The sequence below is a fragment of the Falco peregrinus genome, chromosome 4, assembly GCF_023634155.1.
Source record: "Falco peregrinus isolate bFalPer1 chromosome 4, bFalPer1.pri, whole genome shotgun sequence".
Taxonomy (NCBI): domain Eukaryota; kingdom Metazoa; phylum Chordata; class Aves; order Falconiformes; family Falconidae; genus Falco; species Falco peregrinus.
Window position 1 is genome coordinate 839151 of NC_073724.1, and position 21933 is coordinate 861083.

Consider the following 21933-nt stretch of genomic DNA (forward strand, 5'->3'; position numbering starts at 1 on the left):
CTCCGGTCTTGCCCTCTCCAGTTTTTACCAAGGTGTGCCTTTCTTTTTAGGACTTCCAACGCAAACAGAGGTTGGGAAAATTGGGGGAAAGTGGGTTCCATCAGCTACTAAAGATAACATTGGTTCTCTTGTACTTTGAATTTTTGTAAATTCAATTAGAGTTTGCCCTTTTACAGAAGTCACTATGAATTTCCCCAGCCGTTACATCAAGTCCTTTTAAACGTAAGTTTGGTGTCCCCAGGTTCATTTACGACTCTCCATTCCTTTATTGGTCCCTTTACCCTTGATGCATGTGTCCACCCCTTTCCAGCTACCCTTATTGCTGTTTCTGTAGTTAAAAGAACAAGAAATGGCCCTTCCCTTCGAAGGTTAAGGTTATCTTCTCTCCAGGTTTTTATCAACACACTATCTCCTGGTTGAATTTTGTGTATTGTGAAATCTAAAGGCGTGCTCTGAGCTAATAGACCTTTAGCCCTGAGTTCCTTCATATTTTTATTCAATTTATGATATAATGTTGAATGGTCACATCCTCCAATTTTGGATGACCTATTGGTAACCCTTGGGTATAAGGCATCCCATACAACATTTCAAAAGGTGAGATTCCAGTTACTGAGTTTGGCATAGTTCTGGTATTTAACAGGGCCGAGGGAAGACACTTTATCCATGACATTTTTGTTTCAATCATGAGCTTTGATAATTGTTGTTTTAGGGTCTGATTTACTCTCTCCACCCTTCCAGAACTTTGGGGATGCTAAGGAGTGTGATAGTCCCACTGGATTCCCAAGGCTAATATAATATTTTTAAGAACTTTAGATGTGAAATGAGATCCCTGATCTATTACTCTCATCATCCCGTATCGGGGAATAATATTTTCAAGTAATTGTTTCGCTACTGTCTGAACTGTGGCCCCTGTAGTAGGAAATGCCTCAACCCAGTGAGTTAGTTGGTCAATGATCACCAAAAGATACTTATATTGGCCCACCTTTGGTAATTCAGTAAAATCCACCTGTATCCTTTCAAAAGGTCGGTGAGCCGAAGGTCTCCCTCCTTCTGGTGTCTGTCTTATTTGTTTTTTATTAATTTTCTGACAAATAAAACAACCCTGTACTACTTGTTTTGCCATTTCAAAAACTCCTATACACCTGTAGAATTTTAGGAATTTATCCACAAGGGCTCTAGTTCCCCAATGTGTTTGTTGATGTAACCTTTGTAATATCCTTTTGGCATATCCTTTTGGTAACATTTCCCTGCCGTCTGGCAAAATCCATTTGTTGTCTTTTTGTTTAGCTCCCAGTTTTTCATATTTCAGTATTTCACATTCAGAATAAGCCTTTTGTTCATGCATTTGTTCATCTCTCAGTCTTAGTTGTTGGGTGGTTGTTAAGGTTAAGAGAGCCACTTGCTTGGCTTCTTCATCTGCTAAATTATTTCCCTGAGTCCTAAATTGTAGCCCTTTTTGGTGTCCTCTGACATGAGTTATAGATATCGCCTCAGGTTCTTGTATAGCCTGTAATATTTGTTTTATTAATTCCTCATGGATTAATCCCTTTCCCTGGGTATTTACTAAACCCCTTTCTTCCCATATTTTTCCAAATGTGTGAACTATTCCAAAGGCATGTTTTGAATCTGTAAATATTGTCCCTTTTTTGTTTTGTAATCTTTTCAGTGCTCTTAAAAGGGCATATAATTCACATGCTTATGCAGACCAACTAGCACTCAGTGGCCTAGATTCTATTATTTCCCAATTACTCCCATCTATGATGGCATATCCTGATGTTCTGTTTCCTTCAATCACCCGAGAAGATCCATATATAAACAATTTCTCCCCTTCCTCCAACTCTTTTCCTCTAGATCTGGTCTAATTTTTGTTTGTAACTCTACTGAATCTATACAGTTATGTTTAGTCTTCCCCCATTCCCCAAACAAAAACTGCTGGGGTTTGTGCCGTAGTAGTCCTTAAATCCAAATCAGAGGAATGAATTAAAATAGCTTCATATTTTAATAATATATTGTCGGTAAGCCATTTATCTGCTTTCTGTTGGAGGATTCATCTAATGTCATGAGGAACATATACTACCAAAGATCCCCCAGATGTAACCTTCCTAGCTTCCTCGACTAACAAGGCCACAGCCACCACTGCTTGCAAACATGTTGGCCATCCTTTGCTTACTGGATCTAATAGTTCCAAAAAATATCCAACGGGCTTTTTGCTTCCAGCCCAATCCTGAGTGAGTACTCCATAATCAGTGTAATTACTGGTGTTTACAAAGAGTTGAAATTGTCTATGTAGATTTGGGAGGCTCAATACAGGAGCTGTTACCAGGTTATCTTTAAGGCATTGGAATTTTTCATCATCCTGTGATGACCACTTTATCACGTCCAAGGTAAGTTTTTCATATAAAAACTTTACCTTCTCACTGAATCCCTCTATCCATTGTCGGCAGTATCCCAACAATCCTAATAGTTGTCGTATTTCTCTTTTTGGTTTTGGAGCTGGCAAGGCAACTATCCCTGCTATCCTGTCTGGGTCTAATTTCTTTCTTCCTTTAGTGATCCAATGTCCTAAGTATTTTACCTCCGGCTCAGTAAGTTGCAACTTAGTCCGTGACACTTTTAGCCCCCTTTCTCCTAGAAAATTCAGTAAACCTATTGTGTTTTCCCAAACCTCTTTTTCCAATTTCCCCGCTATTAATAGATCATCTACATACTGTAGGAGCTTCACTTCACCTTTAGTTTTAAAGGATGTGGGTAATTTTTCTAGTGCCTGTCCAAACAGATTTGGAGATTCAGTGAAGCCTTGAGGTAATACCGTCCAACTTAGTTGTTTTCTGTCTCTGTCCAGATCCTCCCACTCGAATGAGAAATAATCCCTACTAGCTTCCGATAGTGGGCAGGCCCAGAAGGCATCCTTTAAATCTATTACACTGTACCAGGTATGTTCAGGGGATACCTGATTCAATAAAGTGCATGGATTTGCCACTACCGGGAACCTAGTAATAACGGTTCTTCGGTTAACAGCTCTCAAGTCCTGAACTAGTCTGTAACTACCGTCTGCTTTCCTAACTGGAAGGATGGGTGTATTATGTGGGGACATAAAAGGCTCTAAAGCTCCTTTTTGGAGTAAGTCTTCAATTATTGGTTTTAATCCTTTTCTCCCTTCTAACGAGATAGGATATTGCCTAATTCTAATTGGTTCTCTTGGATCCATTATTTGCACTTCCACCAGTTCAATATTCAATTTTCCTATTTCTTCTTGGTTATACCAGACCTTCGAGTTTATGCATTCTTCATCTTTTACTGTTAATTGATATGTTTACCATGATTGTTCCCTTTTCCACTTCCAATTTTATTCCTAATTGTATAATCAAATCTCATCCTAATAAATTATTTTCTGCTTCTCCCACTAATTAGAAATCTCCTACACAAATTTTGGGTTTAGAGTCAATCTTTACATTTTTAATAATATGAACCCTGAAAGGTTCCCCTTTTGCTCTTACTACTAAAGCTGTATCTCTGCTTGCTCGACATCCCAAAGGGATGTGCCGAACTGTAGATCGTTCGGCTCCTGTATCAACTAAAAACATTACTTCCACCCCTTGGGGACCAATCTTAAAATTTATCAAGGGCTCAGATGTTGTTTTTGTCCGCAGACTGTAGAGCCCCTGACACCCCTATTCCTCTTCTTTAAACATCTGTCTGTCCTTCATTCGCTTCCGACAGTGCTTTTTGAAATGTCCCTTCTGCCCACAATAACATTGGGGTGTTTTTGCAAGGGAATCCTTGTTCCTCTTCCCTGGAATCATCAGCTGTCTTTTCACCTTCTGATCTGGGAGTTTTTGAGATCATTTTCGGCTGTCCCCTTTGCTGAGTTTCCCGGAATGCTGCTACAAGTATTTTTGCTTTCGCTTTTTGTTTCTCCTCATCCCTCCACACATACACTTTCTGAGCTTCCCTCAACAATTTCTGTAATCCTCGATCCTGCCACTCATCCAACTTTTCCAGCTTCCTTCTTATATCCCCCCATGATCTGGCCACAAATTGGGGTTTTAGTAATGCTTCTCCAACTCGAGAGGCTGGGTCCACCCCAAAATACATTTGTAAATTTTTCCTCAGTCTCTCTAACCAGTCCATAGGGGACTCGTCCTTTCCCTGATTAATAATATTCTGCCCCCTTGGGACTGCCTCCCTGATACCTTGGATAATCAATTCTCTCAAATCTGACATATTTTGTCTATCGTGGGCATTTTGGTTATTCCAGTTCGGGTTCTGGTTAGGCCATTTCTGTTCTCCAGGAGGACCTTGTTGGTGCCTTCTTTCCCACATCCGTATTCCTGCCTGTCTAACTATAGATATTTCTTCGGCTGTAAATAATATTCCTAAGATAGGCTGTATTTCTTCCCAGGTATAGATATTAGGACCTAGGAACTGGTCTAATCGTTCAGAGACTCCCAAAGGATCATCTAGTAGACAACCCATTTCCTTTTTAAAGGATCTCACAACTCCTGTATTCAAAGGTACCGATACAAATCCAATTCCTCCTATATCTCTTCCCATCGGTACCTCTCAGAGGGGAGCCAGAGCCACTGCTCCTTCTTTTTCATAAATTTCATCTCTCTCTTTCTGTACTGTTTTACTCCTTGTGTGACTAGGAGGAGAGAGTAGGGAAGTTGAAGGAACAGGGTCAGGAGGCAGTGGGGGAGCCGATGGAAAAGGGGTCAGGAGGCAGTGGGGGTTGTATCCTCTCCTGACGGCCTTCCACGTCCTGCCTTAAATAAGGCGGGGGTGAATTGTCTAATGGCTCCCATAATGACGTGGTTGTTTTAGTTTCTTTCTCCCATGCCCTCCTTTCTTTCTTTTCTCTCAAAGGAAATAATGAAACCAATCTTCTCGTCTCTGACCCTCTCCACAGTGCAGCATATTCACTTTTTATTCACATATAAATTCAATGTCTTACACATCCAATCATCAAAACATCCAAATATCGGCCAATATACATAATTGGATAGAATTTCCTCTCTCGTCCACACATTCATACAGTAACAGACCATTTTTGTTTTAGTTCTTCCCTCTTGAGATGGCCAGTGACCCCAATGCCTGAGCATTATTCCTAAGGCACTATCCAGGGGAATAATCTTTGGGTATTCCTTTTCTTCCTTTGTTTCCTCTTCAAATCTTGACTCATGTTGGCCATTTTTAGGAATTTTGCGGCAATTCCTATCGCCCTTAGCAACCAATAAGTGTTATGTAGGGGGTCTGCACCCACCTACGATTTCCGGAGTATTACACCCTTGGTTGCCAATACCAATGTCTACAGGGGGTTTTGGACCTACCACCCACCCGCGAATCCTAGGACTTTTACAGTGGCTTCCTATCGCCCTTAGTTACCAGGAGTGTCCTGCAGGGGGTTGAACCCTTCACCCACCCACATACCCTATAGGAATTTAGATCCCACCCATGAATCCTATAGAAACCGCTTCAGTCCTTCACCGGCCAAGTCCCTCGTGGGAGTTTGGAACCGCGGTTAGAAGACCTCCACACTTGCTTCGGAACTCAAATCCTGGCTCTGAACCTAGAGTCCGTTTCCAGAATTAGGTTCTGTCTCAGTCACACTCTTACATACAAGTAACCGATCCCACCCAACCGAACGGTTTCCCTTATACTCACGACTTCGTTGTCTTCGTTCGAATCTTCACGCACCAGAATTACAGGTCCTTTATACTGCAGTTTTTCCCTAGGAGCTCCAATCCCTTTTGGTTATTGTTTCTCTTTTGTTCATTGATCTCTGGAGACTGACCTAGACTGCTACTCTTGAGCCACAATCTGTGGGGTGCCCCTCAAAAAGTCACAGTCCAGGAAAGCACAGTGAGATCACGTTGGGGTCACCAAATTGTTATAAATGAAATCAATTTTATTTGGGTTCAATCAATTTAGGCTGAGAAACAATAAGCAAAACAGTGCTGGGTGTGCGGAGAGCTCCCTTAGCTCCACCACACGCACACAGAGTTCTGAAAACAGTGTCTTTTATAGCAGCATCTTGACCAATCTCTTCTCACCGGATGTTCGTCCTGCTCTTCCTCCATTGGGTCATCTGTGTTACTAGGGTACACCTCCTCCTCCTCTTGGCTGCTCTTTGGCGCGCTTTTGAGAGTCTCAGGGTCTTTGGCGCGCTTTCCTAAGTAGCGATTGCCTCTGCTCCAGGCAGAGTTTTCTAAGAAGTGGTTACATTGTTCTAAAGGAGAAGCACATTCGCCTGTTCATTACAATTGTGATACAGGTTACAGTGGTCACAAATTATTTTAAATTCACACAAGGTACAACAATTATACTTATCATACCATATGCTATTTTGACATGAATCATGCCTATGTTTTCCACATTCTCAACAACAAATACAACAAATACAGACCTTTTAGGTCAACCGTAAGTAAAGTTATAGTAAGTCAGTTCTTAAATCATTCTGTGTAGAAATGTATAATCCAAGCCATTAAGATGCTAATTATTTGTAATTTTTAAAGCAATGTGCATGTTATCAACAGACTCTATCTTATAAAGCTCAGTCAAGACTGAATAATTTCAATTTATGCATCTCCACCCCCAATTTAAAGACTACTTTTGCATCATAGTGTATGTAGCTGTAGTTAGCGTTTCTCACTGATATTGTATGAATTCACTTTAGGACAGAATAAATCTTGTAGTTAAAATGTAATGAATATAAGATATATGACATCCTCATGTGCATTGTGTTTGTCAACATCTTGTAATGCTATCCTGTTATCCGTCGACCTTCTGTGCCTGTCAACATCCTGTTGTCCGTCTACCTTTTGTTGAAACCTAAGCTAACATCCTGTTATCTGTTGTCCTTCTGTTATGTTGAAACTTGAGCCAAAACACCCCAGTGGGGGAAAGACAGATAAAGCTAGAACTGGTTGAAACTGGCCAACTCAGCCAGCTCAGCATTTTCTAGCAAAAGGTGAAAAGTACACCATGAGGAAGACCTACGGCCTTCCTCCCAGAGACCACTGCCCATGTCTCAAAGACCCCTGCCCACAATTCTTGGAGGAATTTGCCCAAGCATGAAGGACTGATAAGCTAATTAACATACGAAGCGAGAGTAGGTGGGGTTAGGTAATGAATATGTATAGGCATTAATGAAATATTCATTGTTTTATGGTATAAATATAAGATAGTTACTTTAGACATGCATGTTAGGCGGAAGGATCCCCCATGCATCCAGCGCTGCCAATAAAGGATACTTAGTCACTAAGAAATTTTGACTTTGTTCTTTAAATCATCACAAAACTTGTGTTGCTGAGCAGAAATTCCAGTTACAATACTGGAGTGCTAGTTTTTGAAAGGAAAAATCGAAACAGTAAGTATGCTGCTTCCTGGCCTCCTCGTTCAGGGACTTCCAGCACTGCCTGCCAGAGGTTTGCGGGCACTTGTTCTACTTTGCATGTGCTGCCCTCTGTATTGTTGAATGTAAGGTGGCAGCTGCTGTGTTGCTGGGGTTTTAATTTTTATTTATTTTGTTGACAGAAGGAAGGTCTGTGGCAGCGGGACAGCCAGCCTTTCCTGGCGGTGGCCTTTCCTGCCACGTGGAAGTGCTTCCCTGTGTGCTCCACAGCCTGAGCAGGGCCGCACCCTCGCCGGTGGTGCCGGGGTGGCTGCTGCCCCGTGTGAGGCCGTGTACGGAACCGTGCCCCTTACCCCCGGGCCTCTCGGGCTGGCGCCGTGGGGTTGTGCTTAGGGTGCACAGTCGGGGTTACCCGGCCTCCCCGTGCAGCTCCCGTTACACCTCAGCCCAGGTCCCGGCCGCCACCGTAGCGCCTCCAGCTGCATCCTGGGGGCAGCTCCAAAGCTTTTGATCCTGTCAAATAACCTTTCCAGGGCACGCAGAGGCTGCGGAGCGGCTGAGGGGCTTCGCCTTCGGGCGGGGCGGGGGGAGCGGCCGTGCGTAACTCGCCCTTCTAGGCGTATTTAGCGCTTTCGGGTACTTGTGGTTTGAAACCGGCACCGCGCTGTCCCTCCCGCGCCGAGCCGAGGGTAGGGCAGGGCCTGCAGCCCGGGCAGGGGCGCTGCTGGAGCGCTGCTGCTCCGCCGCTGCCCGCGCTGGGGCGGCGTGAGGGAGCGGGGCCACCGCAGCAGCGGCGCCTCCCCGGCCGCGGGCGGCAGGCGGGGCAGCCCGGGCCACTAGCTTGGGCCACCTCCGGGTTACCTGGGCCCCCGCTGCTGCCGTGCGCTGTCAGCCTGGGGGAGGCTCCTCCGTGTACGCAACAGGAACCGAAATTCCACAAAGTTCCATAAAAGACGCTCTTGGCAGGCCCGAGGCTGTGGAAGGCGCGCGGGCGGCGGCCCGCTGGCGGGAGCGGCGCGGCCTGAGGAGCTGGGGGGCCGGGCCAGTGCGGGAGGGGCCTCGTGTGCGCTGCCGACACCGCGCCGCCTCGCGGGCTGCCCCGCCCCCTGCTCCGCCCCGCGCACGCGCCGGGCCGGCGGGAGCCGCCGAGATGCGGGCGGCCATGGGCAGTGAGTGCCGGCGGGCGCGGGGTAGCGGCTGCTTCCTTCCGGACCCCTCCCCCCCTCCCCGGCCGCAGGCGTGGGGAAGGGCGCCGCACGGGGCTGGGCCCGCTGCTCTGGCGGGGCCCCGGGCCTCGGCCGCTGCGTGCAGCTGGGGGCTGCCGCCTCCTCTTGGGGCGCTGCGTGCCCCTGCTTGTCCCCGCCGGGCCCTCGCCCGCTCCTCTGAGGCGGCCTCAGGGGGGGCCCGCAGGGGAAGCCCGAGCCCGGGTGCGGCCCGGAGCCCTGGGCGTGCGGGATAAGGCCGGTGCCTGAGGCGGCCGCCCGGGCGCTCGGCCTGCGGCGGCCCCGGTCCCCTCGGCGGCCTGCGGCGGCCCCGGTCCCCTCGGCGGCCTGCGGCGGCCCCGGTCCCCTCGGCGGCCTGCGGCGGCCCCGGTCCCCTCGGCGGCCTGCGGCGGCCCCGGTCCCCTCGGCGGCCTGCGGCGGCCCCGGTCCCCTCGGCGGCCTGCGGCGGCCCCGGTCCCCTCGGCGGCCTGCGGCGGCCCCGGTCCCCTCGGCGGCCTGCGGCGGCCCCGGTCCCCTCGGCGGCCTGCGGCGGCCCCGGTCCCCTCGGCGGCCTGCGGCGGCCCCGGTCCCCTCGGCGGCCTGCGGCGGGGACACGTGCCAGCCATGCTGGGCTCCCGGGGGCGTCCGGCGCGCGCTCCGTGGCCGTCGGAGGAGGGTGGGGCGGGGGTGACGCGCCACCCCGTGTCCCCGCGGGGGCCGGTACCGAACCGAGCTGCGGGCGCGTTCGCTGCGGCCGAGCGTGACGTTTCCCTTCGGCTCCAGCCCTGCGGCCCGGGGAAGCGCGATTAACGGCCTCCTGGCTGCGGGCGCGCGGGAGGGTTGATTAAACTTTGCCCAGGCAGTTGGTCTTCCGGGTTTTGTTTGGTTTATTGAACAGTGAATTTATGCTGAGTATAAATCTGTACGTGTCCGACCTCTTTGAGGGCCCCGGCCCCTGGGGACGGCGGGGACAGCCGCGGGCGAGGGCGGCTCATGGTGTGCCGACCCGCGGGGCTGGTGCCGGGGTGGGGGCTGATGGTGTGCCGACCCCCGGGGGCTGGTGCCGGGGCGCTGGGGCGGGTGCTGCAGCAGCAGGAGAGGGATGCTCGGTCCTGCCTTGAGCTCGCCTGCAGCCCTCTTCCCTTTGCCCCAGCGCCGCGGCGGTGCTGCAGTTTTTTCTGTACCCTGTAGTGGTCTTCGACTGTGCGGTACGGAAGTTTCCTAGAGAAGAGAGGGGCTTTGAAGCAGGGATACTTTTCTTTACGAAGCTAGAGCACTTTTTTTTTAATTTTTTTTTTTAAATCATTATTTTTTTTATTAAAAAAAAAAGAGGGAGACAGTTGTGCCTGAGCAGATGTGTTTTCCTAGTCCCAAGGCAGCAGGGGATTCATGGGAGGCAGTCTGAGGGGTCCACACAAAACTTGGTTTGATCCCTTCTACTTGCGTACTCCAGGAGCCTACAGACACAAACCCTGCTCAGCCACGCTGGAGGCGTGTTGGCAACACTTGCAACTGGCTCTCAGCTAGAAACCAAATTGTGAAGAAATGATCAGGAAGGATGTTACCGTTATTGGGGTTTATAGCCGTTTCTTAGGCTAGGTATGATTTGAGGGACACAAGCACACTATTGCTGTATGTGGTGCTTTGGGGATTATCCAACGCTTGAGTTTGCTAGTGGTGTTTGAGGGTGTGCGGTGCTCATGGGGTGATGGCTGCAGCAAAAGGCAGGCTCACAAAGCCTGTGGCAAGTGGGGAGGGGAGAAGCAGGCCTGGGTGGCTGGTGGTCTGCCTTTCTGTCACGCAGTAACTCCTGACATTAGAACTTGGGTGGGTGCTGCCGGGGCTGGGTGCTGCTCACACATGAGCTCTGAGCTTCAGCCTGGGCAGGGGGATGGTGGTGTGTGGTTCCCACCAGTGAGCCTAGGTTTGAATGTCCTCACTCTGTTAAGAAACTGTTTCCAGAGTCATAGACAAACTGCAAAGTGAGTCAGAAGTAGTTTGTGTATGTGTTAATATATTTATTTTGTTAAATGCTTATCAGTGAATTCACATTTTGGAGAGTTTTTCCTGGGGGAATTCTGCTGACCAATTTTTTCGTTTCTGGCATTAGACTTCCGCCTGGCTCTTATTCAGCTTCATGTATCTGCTGTTAAATCAGATAACCTTCAACGAGCCTGTGGACTGGTGAGAGAAGCATCAGCTAAAGGAGCAAAAGTTGTGGCTCTACCTGTGAGTAAAGATCATGGTCTACTTAGCACCTCTCTCGGAAACCTCTTTTTAGTGTCACTAACGTATTATACATTGTTGTTTCTCTCAGGATAGCTTAGGTGCTGTGTGAGGCTCCAGACAAGAAAAAAACCCAGGGATTCTATCTAGCAGCACACTTAAGAAGGAAAAAAAAAAAGGCAAAAAAAGAAGCAGCAGGTTGTCTTTTTTTGTGGTGTAGGATTCTGGTTAAGTTTTTGCTGGTTTAAGTCCCAGGCCATTCCATCACTACTAGGTTCTGAATTCACAGAAGTGACACTGCAGTTTGAACCTTTGCTAGGAGCCTTCTATGCTAGAAATGTAGGGAAAGGTGATTTTCAACTAAAGAATATTGATATGAAGAGGAAAGAGAACAGGTATACGGTGACTGTCTTTGCTATAATCATTCAAGATTAGATAGTACATGAGAGACAAAATAGACTTAAGATGTTCCCAGCAGGTCATTTGATGCTGGATTATGATTAAAACACATTTTTGTGGATTTTTGTGGTGACTGCCTTGTGTGGGAACGTAAATAGCCACTTAAAACTACTGAACATTTCTGATTTCCTTTTGGACTTCAGCTGAATTTTCACATGGATGAGTGTGCTGGCAGCGTGGTGACCTTCCCAGTGCAGCTTTGAGCTTTTTTCCTCTTCCTGGGGTTACATCTGTTACCCCTGTGCCCTGCAGCATCTGACTCAGGAGCGCAGAGTTCTTCTCTGGGTGAATTTTTGGTCTGGATGTTTTACACACAGAATGTTTTCCTTCCTACCATCACAGGCGGAGCATTAAGCAACCTTCCCAGCTCCTCTGTGCTAGCGCAGCTCGTGGGTTGCAAATGTGACCTTTGATTGTTCTGGCTGGGCCGCCTACTTTGAGATTATCTATTATTTGCTAGTTTCATCATGTGTACAAACACTGAGTTTTCCAGACCTATTTAGATGAGATACTCACTTTGCCAATGATAATTTATGCTTTTAGAGTAAAACTTGTCAAACAAGGACAAGTTTTTTCACAGACTTCTGGGAGGTAGATTTTGTTCTGGCTTTAAGATGTTGGGCATGAAATATTCTCATCCCTCCACTTTTTTTTTTTTTTAAACTCACATTACATAAAGAACAGAACTTGTACTGACTATATGATCTACACCTCTGCAGAGACATATGGCAGTTTTCCTGTGACATGTTAGCCCTGGTGTCTTAAAGTTTTTTAATTTCTGAACCAGGAAAAATTTGCATGAGCAAAACAGTTCATAATGTTTATGGATAAAGGAATAAAAACATACTCCATTTGGATCTAGAAATCGATAGAATGCAATTCAAAGATCTGTCCCTGTATTCTTACCACTTTGGAGAGCATAGGGCTAGGTGATCTTGTGCAGACGGTTTGTAGTTTTGTATCAGCATCAATTTATGAACAGGCCCATGCACTGCCACTGCCAGCTCGCACAGACCTCTGCCTGTTCTCTTGAACCCATGGGTTTAGTACCACCTGCATTGCCACTGCAAGTGGCAAGAAGAAGGTGGAGGCAGCTGGCATTGTTTTCATTTCCTTGAAGTTCAGTCCAACTTTCAAAGGCCAGGAAGCTCATTTGACAGGCTGCAGACACTTCCCTTCCTGCTTTTTCCATCTACAAATGCTGCTGTGGGTTAGCTAGCACCTGTTGGCCCAGAGTCTGTATGTGGGGCAAAACATACCCATTCAGTTATTCCAGTTCGGCAGAATCTGCTACAGTTGTTAAAAAGTATGCTTGAGCAGGTAAGGCATAAATGTTTATTGTGCTGTTTACAGCTTGATTTTTTTTTTCTTTCCTTTTTTTTGGAGGGGTGTCTTGTTACAACTTGCAGTGAGCAAAGGTAACAGTCAAGGCAGGTGCTTGAGCTGGGAATCACTTGCCGAAGAGTAGGAGCTGGTACTTGAGTTTGAGGAGTTTGATAGCCTGTTTGTGACCTTCAGCTGCATTCCTTTAGGGGACAAAAAAGTGTGTGTGTATGGGGGGCATGTCTCACCTTTTCACAGAGCTGGCAAATATAATGCAGAGTCGAAGTTCTGGATATCCTGAGCATCTCAAATAGCACTAGCCACCTAGTTCAGGCATCTAAACTGCTCCATTAATCTTACTGTGTAACGATCACATGCCTGGTTCTGAGGGATAGCAAATCTGTAACTAGAGCCTAGGACAGAAGACATTGTTCAGTTGTGTGGAAATGGTGTTTAAAGGATTGTTTTAGCAAAAGCATAAAAGCAATTTTGAAAAATGCATGCTTTTGCAAAGGTCCTCTTAAAACTGAAGAAATCATAGGCTGTGGACGAGCATGAGCACATTTCAGTTTTGAGAGGATCTATTTAGCTTGTAACTAGTCAAATGAGCTGGGTAGAAGTTGGCTCATTGTTCCAATGAGAACATCCCTTGTGATCTTGCTAAGTCTAGACTGATAAATGTGCTAGCCTTGTTACTTGCAGCTTGCATGACACTCCTAGCTCTTGTTCTGTTTGGCATGTGTTCACACTGACACACCCGCTGCATTTTATCTAATTGTTATGGCCGCTTGATATTTTCAGATTTGCTTATTGAGTTCCTGTAAACTAAACTCGTGTAACTGAAGATTGTATGAGAACATTGATAGAGAGGATTTTGAAATGTCAAGTACATCTCCTTGCAGTGGTGTTGCTAGATTTTAATGTAATTTTATTTTCTAATTCTAGGAATGTTTTAATTCTCCATATGGAACCCAGTACTTTAAGGATTATGCAGAGAAGATCCCTGGGGAGTCAACACAAAAGCTCTCAGAAGTTGCAAAGGAGTGCAGCATATATCTTGTTGGAGGTAGTTTACTCTTAGTGACAGTCTCATTGAAGGGAAAAACAGGCTATGTCTTTTAGTGCCATCGGATCAAAATTCCATGTAATACAGTGGGCAAAATCTTTGTTCTCACCTTTACAAAGGATCCATTCCAGAAGAGGATGGTGGAAAGCTGTATAACACGTGTACTGTCTTTGGGCCTGACGGTGCTATGTTGGCAAAGCATAGGAAGGTAAGAGGGCAGAACATTGTTATTAAAAGGCTTCTCAGCAGTGGTGCGCAAATGGTTTAATCTGTGCCTAAAGGTGATGTGAATTAGTACAATCTTGCTTTACTAGTAAGCTGTGTACTGTCAGTAAAATTGCATGTAACTTTTATTTGGGACATGTAAACACCCCTTCCAAAGGTGGTCATAAATTTGTTCTGGGTAAGGATGATAAAATGCAGAAGATATAATTGGCTTTTCCCAGATGCTGCGAAAACTGTGGTAAGGAGTAAATCCTGATCCAACTTATCTGTGTACCTTGGTCTAGGTCTAAAACATAGTGCTAGTTAAGTGGGATCAGGATTTTCCCTCAGGTTCCCAAGGGATTTAGCCCTTCTGTTGTCATAAATACTGTTCTTTACATACTTTGTGTGCTGTATGTATGGTTAGTGCAGACAACCCAAGTCCAAGTTCCAGAGTTAAGCTGTGTCTGACACTTGCTCACTGTTGTCTTCCACCCAGATATTGCTCTGTGCCTTCTGAGGCACTACTGCCTGTTCATAACTGCAAGGTGTAGTTTCTGTTCATCTGACTGTGCATACAGGTATCATTCCTTAGGTGAACAACAGCTTATTTCTTTCATGGTGGGGAAAAAAAAACCACAACAAAAAAGAAAACACAAGGTTACTGGGAATAAGCGAGTTGATGCAGAATACCTGTGGGGTGTGGGTATTAATTTATTTTGTTAACTGACTCTACACTTAGCTATACTATTATATCACTTTCTGAAGTACTGTGTTGCCTTCCTTCCATCACAGCACACCAGTCTGCAAGCACACTAGTTGTTTGTAGAATGAGTGCAGGCTTGTACTGTGTAAACAGGAATGAAAAATATAAAATCTGCTGCATTATTAGGAAGCTCCGGTCAGGAACAGAATCTTCCATTGCCAGGGAGAGATAAAGACTGTCTGCAGGGGCTAAGAGGCATCTGCATAGCTGAAGTCATGGGAACTTTATGACTTGGCGAAGGTATTTGCTTGAAGTTTTGCAGGAATGGGACTCAAATCTTAGAGAGGAAAATATCACCTGCTTTAATACACTAAAATCATCCTGAATAATTCAAGACCCTTTGTATGTATCCTTTCTTTTGCAAAATTACTCATTAGATGATATCTAGCAATTCTGCAGGGATTCTTTCCAAGAAGAAGATACAGAGCTGTACTACAAATTAATTGTTATATTCTTAGCTATTCTTAATTACTTTTTATTACTGCATGGGAGAAGGACAGAGCATCCTGTTTGGTAAGCAACATAAGCTTTTGATATGTGCATCACTTGGGTCACAGGGTTTCTATGTTTAAAATGGCCTTTGGGGTTTTTTTTACCAAATAACTTTAGACATGTATATTTCTGTAAAGAAGAAAACTGCTTTAAATTATCTTTAGATGATCTCACAATCTTAAGCAACGTTTAGTTAGGATCCTGACAAAAGCGTAATCTAAGTAACGCTAACTAGAAAACACGTGCCTAATAGGAGGCACAAATAGCAAGCAGAGAAATTGTTATTAATCATATTATAATTACAGGTTCATTTGTTTGACATTAACGTTCCTGGGAAGATACAGTTCAAAGAGTCTGAAACACTGAGTCCAGGGAATAGTTTGTCCACATTCGACACTCGTGAGTACAAGACAAGCCCTCTCTTTAAGGAGCTCTACCACAATAACAGTACAGTCATTCTGGAGTTCCCTTCCCCCTCCTCCTCCCCAGCAGTGGATTTTTAGACAATGATCAGGTTTACATTAGGTATTTGACAGCCATGGCAAATGTAGTTTAAGTTTGTTCTAAGTGCATGGGTCACTTCTGAAACTTTTAAAAAGCAATGTGATTGCAAGAGGACAGAGGAGTAAAAAGAGTTGAAGATGCATCATAGAACTTCCCTTAATAAATAACGGTCCTATTGATTTGTTAAAGAGAAGTTACTGTATTTTTTTTTATAGCAGTTACCTCTTTAAAATGGTTCTTACAAAACACGGCTTGGAAAAGAATATATGCAGCAAGCAGCTACACCAGCACATTGTTTCATGTGAGGATGATATAATCATGGAGACATTAAGTGCAAATCCAATTCCAATGTTCTTGTATCAACCACATCTGATAAAAAAGCAAGACACCTATTCCCCCCACCCCACCTAGCACTGAAAAACTAACACCTGCTGTTTGCTGAGCTCCGAAGGGTCTCGCCTCCCATGGTCAGTTTTTCCTCCTTGCAGCGTGCATGCTGTAAGAAAGTACGTGACGGTAGCTTTAGTCCATGAAGAGCAGTGAGTGCTTTCTTTCCTTGAAAAGAAAATAACTGAAAACCATACAGCTAACTCAGAGGGGAATACATTACACAAAGACCTGATATTACATGATTTTTGTGGAAATGGCTGATTTAAAAGTGCAGGTAAGACTGCTTCTCATAGTCTTCCTCTCATCATGAAGCATGAATTCTCTGCCACAGATGGCCAGTGCTTGTTCCAGATAAAGGGTACACATTTAGCTATAGCTGCTTGTTACTGTGAGACACATAAAATAGCAGATGGCAGGATGGCTACAGGGAGTCTTGTGATTGCTTTTGTGATAGCAATGACTGTTGTCTCTTGTGTTTTGAGAACAGCATACTGTAAAGTGGGCCTGGGCATCTGCTATGATATCAGATTTGCTGAAATGGCTCAAATCTACGGACAGCAAGGTGAGGCTGGGTCACCTAACGGAGCACGGCTAGCCCTAAGGCCTGAGCTATGCCAGGCCGTTTCAGGGCAGTACATGCTGGGCAGTCTGTGCCATCAGGCACGCTAGTCCTTGCCCGGTTACACTAAACCCATCTTGTGCCCGAGACTTTGGTGTTCAGTGAGTGTCTGTCCCCCCTGAGTAACGCCACAGTCGCTCCCCGGTACACATCTGCAGGTGGAGTGATGCGACAGGTGTATCCCCACGTTTGGTAACGCGCCCCAGGGCTTGGCTGACTTAAGTAGTTGCTGTGCATGGACAGACTTCATCTGGTTCCATTTTGGGCAGAGGTCAGGAGGTGCTGAAAGAAACCTCACCTCGGGCGCTCTAGGGTAAACCATCTTTCCTTTCCCTTAACGATGTCCTAACCCAACGTTCCTTTAACAAAGGTTGCCAGCTGCTGATATATCCCGGAGCTTTTAACCTGACAACAGGACCAGCTCACTGGGAGCTGCTACAGAGGGGACGGTAAGAAGGCAGCAAGAGCTTACCCTCCTGTTCAGAGGGAGCTCTGGCAGGCGGAACTGAACCCTTCTTGTGATCCAGCTGATGCTGTGCATCAGAAGCGGTGCTGCAGGGCCCCTCTGCCACTGGAGCCACACCACTCCCCCCAGGCCTTGCATGGGACACCAACGTGACTTGGCTGCCAAGGGGAAAATCAGGAAAGGCTCATCCTTCCCTCCTGCCAGCCCCTCTGCAGTCACGCCCTTTCAAGGGCCTCTTCCCCATGGCTCTAAACAGCCTTCACACAAATTCTTGGGGGAAGAGCCAATAACCATTTGAGAACTGCTTTAATTACAGATAGAAATAGACCCTGAGCTTCATGAATGCAGTATTATTTATTCATTTGGTCAGCACCGATCACCTTTGCTACATACTGAATGAACATGTAATTCATTCTACCCCCTGACTCTGGAGCAGGCGCTAGAGCCTTCTCTTTCCAGGCTCTGCTTTCTCTGACCTCGCTACCACTTGCAGTTTTGGCTCCTCCCTAGAAGGAGATGCATCTTGCCATCCGAGTGAATTCTTTCTCTTCTGCTTTGTTAATTGGTGGTATAAAAAAAAAATGTACTCACTTTTCCCTCTGCTTCCCTTGTCTTTTTGTGAACAGAGCTGTTGATAATCAAGTCTACGTAGCTACCGTATCTCCTGCTAGAGATGAAAAAGCATCCTATGTTGCCTGGGGACACAGCACTGTAGTAAATCCATGGTGAGTTCAGAAACACACCCCCCCAACACAGACCGCTTTCTTGATTAAAAAATGTTTTTTTTATTTTATAAAAATATTTACTTTATATTTCCATCTACTCTTAAAAATGTTGCAAGTGCTTGGTATAAAGCACCTGAGACTTAAGTTGACATTCTCAAAATCATCCTTTAAAACTGACTGAAAAACAAGAAAGAAACTAAGACTAGTTCAACAGTATGTATTATTTAGCATTACTGATCTTTTCAGCTTGCCCCTGAAGTTTGGTCTGTACATCCTGTGCATTGTGGTAATTCTGTGTGCAGAACTGAATCACCTTGAACAGCTTACACAAAACTGTTTCATTTCCTCAAGGAACAACACTGTTTTGACATAAGAAAGAACAAGAACATCATCTTGGCTAGTCTGACTTAAGCAGAAGTCACACAGGTGCACAGGAGGTAAAAGTGACCAAATCTTCAGACAGTTACTTTTCTTTCAAAGGAACTTACTGATTGTTCTCTTCCAGATGATGGCAAAGAACGAAAAGCTTTATCTATGTCTTCAGCTTTTAACGTTATATGAATAAAACAGTGACAGAACACCTAGTGGGAGACACAGTAAATAACGTTCAGTAGATGACGCAGGGTATAAGTGTTGAAAGTGCTCCTGTTAAAAGCCAGCAGGATCTGAAACGAGGAGGTGTTAGTCCTTGCCAAACATGGTTCTCCCTGGGGAAGTTCTTTCCCCTTGAGGCATTGCTCACGTACTGGTGCTCATAGTATCTCTTACCACCATTCTTGATCTTCAGAAACATGTTAAGTATGTGTATGTCACCCACAAAACGTGCCGTAGATGAAGCCTGGAAGCCATGTCTATCATGCCAGAGTTACAAATTATGATGTTATTTTTAGGACAGTCCTGTTTCTTCAGCTGTAGACATCAAGGGTAGGAACTCCCCTTTGTACAAACAGCAGCAACTGGACTGATGCCTTGAGACCTCGGTGTTAATGCTGTGAACAAATGTGCTCAATTCTGCAGGGGTGAAGTCATAGCCAAAGCTGGGGCTGAGGAAACCGTTATATACACAGATATAGGTAAGAGTAAAAGATTCCCCTCCCCCCCCACTTTCTTTCTGAAGTACAGGTCATGAGATGAAGAAGAGACAGTTTTAAGTGTGTGGGCTCGCACCTGCAGTTACAGATGATGCAGTGTTCGCATACCTTCAGCTTTGCTAGACTAAAGCAAGAACAAGCAGCACTTGACTGTACTCTTCCAGTTTCCTTACTCCTGAGGAAGCTGCCGCCTTAGGGAAGAGCAAAGCTGCAGCTTCCTTCAGCCCTGGCTGCCAGTCGTGGTGCCCTACAAACCCCCTTCTCCACGAAAGCCCCTTGCTACCCTGCCTGACCTCAGAGCAAGTCAGCAGCTTTTGTTTTTGACTGCTTTTCTAATAGCTGTTTCTTCCCCACCCCCTGCAGATCTGAAGAAACTTGCAGAAATACGTGAGCAAATTCCTATTTTAAGCCAGAAGCGTTGTGATCTCTATGGCATAGAGATGAAAAAGTGAAGCTGCGTGAATAGGGAAGGCTCAGTTGGCATAATGGCTCCTGCTTTTGTCTTCGGAAGAATTCCCTTAGTAGTTGTTCCACAATCTACTGCTAAATGTGCCAGTTAAAAAGAACAAAATCAGAAACCAAACCACCTTGGTGGTGTAATTATAAAATTGATTCAAATACAGAAGTTGCATCTCCTTCAGTATTTTGTAGCATTTTACAGCTAGGGTAAAGATGGAGGTGAAATCAGTTCAACACAACAGTAATTGTGATGCATAAAAGTCAATGCTAATGTTTAGTTACCTTCTGGGGGCTTTTTTTGTAGAACATAGAAATGCAAACCTTGTTTTCTCTGGAAATCCTGCAAATTCAGCTTTGGTATTATGAGTTTTCCTGTGAATTACTGAATAATCTAGAGGCATGATTCTTCCAGCTCCATCCTTAGTTGTGTGCGCCTTAACAGAGTTCCTTGAATACCCAAGTTCTAACTTGGAAAGCTTAAAATGTAACACACTAAGCAAAACAAGGCAAATTCTGCTCTGCACGACTTGGGACAATGCAAGAAGCTGCCAGACAGGACTACTACTATAGAAGAATCTGTAACAGGTTTTGGCTCATGTGTCGTGCCTAAAATATAATATATAAAGTTATCCTTACTGCAATTCTTGTTTATTGCTGAAGTGATGCAGGTTACTGTTTTATTAAAGCAATTGCATGTCACCACACCTTTGCTCTATATATACCGCATCCTTAACCCAACATCTGAATGGGCTTGAATTCTGGGTTTCACCGGGAAAGGCTGAAGGGAGTCAGGCAAAAGGAGTTAGAAAACCAGTTACACTGATGAAGTCTTCCTGCCCACATTCTTCCAGAAGACAGGTGCTAGAATTGCTGCATTTTTAAATGCATTATTGCTGCCAAAGGCAAACTCCCATCAGCTGCATGGGAAACACTCCTTATTTCTATTGCTCTTGCTGAGAAGACTAACAAACTCATTATTAAAGACAGCTTTAAAATACTTGCAAAAGCAGCCTAGCATTCTGTATAGTTTTGGGTTTGTTTTTTCTTTTCTTTTCATGGAAAGAAGACACCTTGGTACTTCTAATGTAAAAAGAATTTGCAAAATGCTTTTTTTTTTCCCTCCTTGGAATGAAAAAAAGAAGCAACTGCAATTATCCAGCCTTTACCACTAAGCTTTTGGTTTTCCAGCAGCAAAGAGAAAGCAGTGGGGTTAAAGGGAGGTTTCAAAATACAAACACCTGAGGTGGGCAAGGTTTTGCACTGTTCTGGCTAACCACTGGTCTCCCTCAAAACCACCATACCTTTTTATTCATGTTCAGTCATCCTCTTCTCACAGATGCTCTCTTTTTAAAAAAAAAAACCACCACTGTTCTTTTGGCTTCTCTGGAATGAGCTAGGTGTGTGTTTTACAGAGCAAAATTAATGGTTAAATTAAACCAAATCCCTGAAATGACAGGTCACGCCGCTCCACTCAGTGGCATTATCTATTTAGCTGGCATTTTGTGGTCTCTACTTTTCACTGCATTTTGGTGTACATTGTGTACTGGAACTCTTAAGAAACAAGCCACAGAGCATGAGGTGAAATGAGATTTATTTGTTGAAAAATAAATATAAAAGAATTAACAATTTACCATTTGAGTCAAGTCTCCTGCATTAGGTTAGTGCCTCCTGCACACTCAGCAATCCGTGATGGCCACCACGGGGCTCCAGCTTAAATCACAGCAACTACTGCACATCCATTCTCCTGAACTATTCCTCCCCGCGCTCCCTCCCCTCTCTATACTATAGTTTCACATGCAGCAGAGCAGAACTACCTACCACCTTTGGAGGAATTATAGTAGTGCAGGATTCTCACAGGCTGACCACTTGACTTAAAAATGCCAACTGCAGCCTGCAAGAGAGAACCACATCTGCGGCCGGACCCTCCCCCGGCACCCACGTGGAGAGAGATCAGGCGCAAATCTGCCGTGGGCTACTTTGGTGAACTCAGCTGAGGAGGTGACACGAGCTCAGTCCTCTTCAGCCTGCCAGGACAACTCCCGAGCACCTGGTTTTAGCAGGACGTTTTAGGGGTGTCCGGTGTGATTCACTCGGATGCAATACATTTAAATGGGACCATGAATTTTGGGGGGTTTCAATGAGAAAAGTACACAATTGGTTCTCAGCTAGGTAATGCTTCAAGCAGTCAATACTCGGTCTCTGCATTGGTAGAAAACAGGCACTTTTAAGTATCTATATTATACATATGCACCAGTATTCTGTAAGTATAAAAAAACAGCCAGTAACAACCCTGAAACAGCTCCAGAATTTCAGCCTGCAAGAATTTAAATTCTTTTTAAAGAGATTGCAGAAAACACAGCAACGTCTGTTCTATCAGGCAGCATTATTGCCCCCACAGCTGGGAAGCCAGGATAAAGCCACATCTAGGCTGGTCTTCATCGTTCCAGAGTAAGTTACGGTACAGCTCCTCAGGAAGTGTTAGCTCCCTCTCACCTTCTGACTGCCATCAGATCCCAGGAATTCAAGTCACAGCTGCTCATCCCCACTCTGGCAAACCTGCCTCTAACACGAGCAACAGGGATTTCAC

General features: G+C 45.4%; 1 protein-coding gene across 2 annotated transcripts; it reads left to right on the forward strand.

Moving 5' to 3' along the window:
* Positions 1-8123: 8123 nt before the first annotated feature.
* On the forward strand, positions 8124-20050 carry NIT2 (nitrilase family member 2). Of its 2 annotated transcripts, none has more exons than XM_055801541.1 (10): positions 8124-8523; positions 10667-10785; positions 13510-13630; positions 13750-13838; positions 15398-15491; positions 16474-16548; positions 16976-17054; positions 17698-17796; positions 18814-18869; positions 19251-20050. In XM_055801541.1, exons 1-10 carry the CDS (start codon positions 8505-8507, stop codon positions 19337-19339), a joined length of 840 nt encoding a protein of 279 aa, XP_055657516.1. In that variant the 5' UTR covers positions 8124-8504; the 3' UTR covers positions 19340-20050. The 2 variants fall into 2 exon arrangements, with proteins under 2 accessions (XP_055657516.1, XP_013154628.2); XM_013299174.3 differs by lacking the exon at positions 8124-8523 and adding an exon at positions 9644-9764.
* Positions 20051-21933: the final 1883 nt, after the last annotated feature.

What these genes read in the sequence shown, in the direction of transcription:
- NIT2 (XM_013299174.3), top strand. Translation starts at nt 9,659, where the DNA reads ATGCTCGGTCCTGCCTTGAGCTCGCCTGCAGCCCTCTTCCCTTTGCCC. An exon ending in TAGTGGTCTTCGACTGTGCG is followed by an intron (nt 9,765 to 10,666) that starts GTACGGAAGTTT and finishes TTCTGGCATTAG; the next exon opens with ACTTCCGCCTGGCTCTTATT. An exon ending in TTTGTCCACATTCGACACTC is followed by an intron (nt 15,492 to 16,473) that starts GTGAGTACAAGA and finishes TTTTGAGAACAG; the next exon opens with CATACTGTAAAGTGGGCCTG.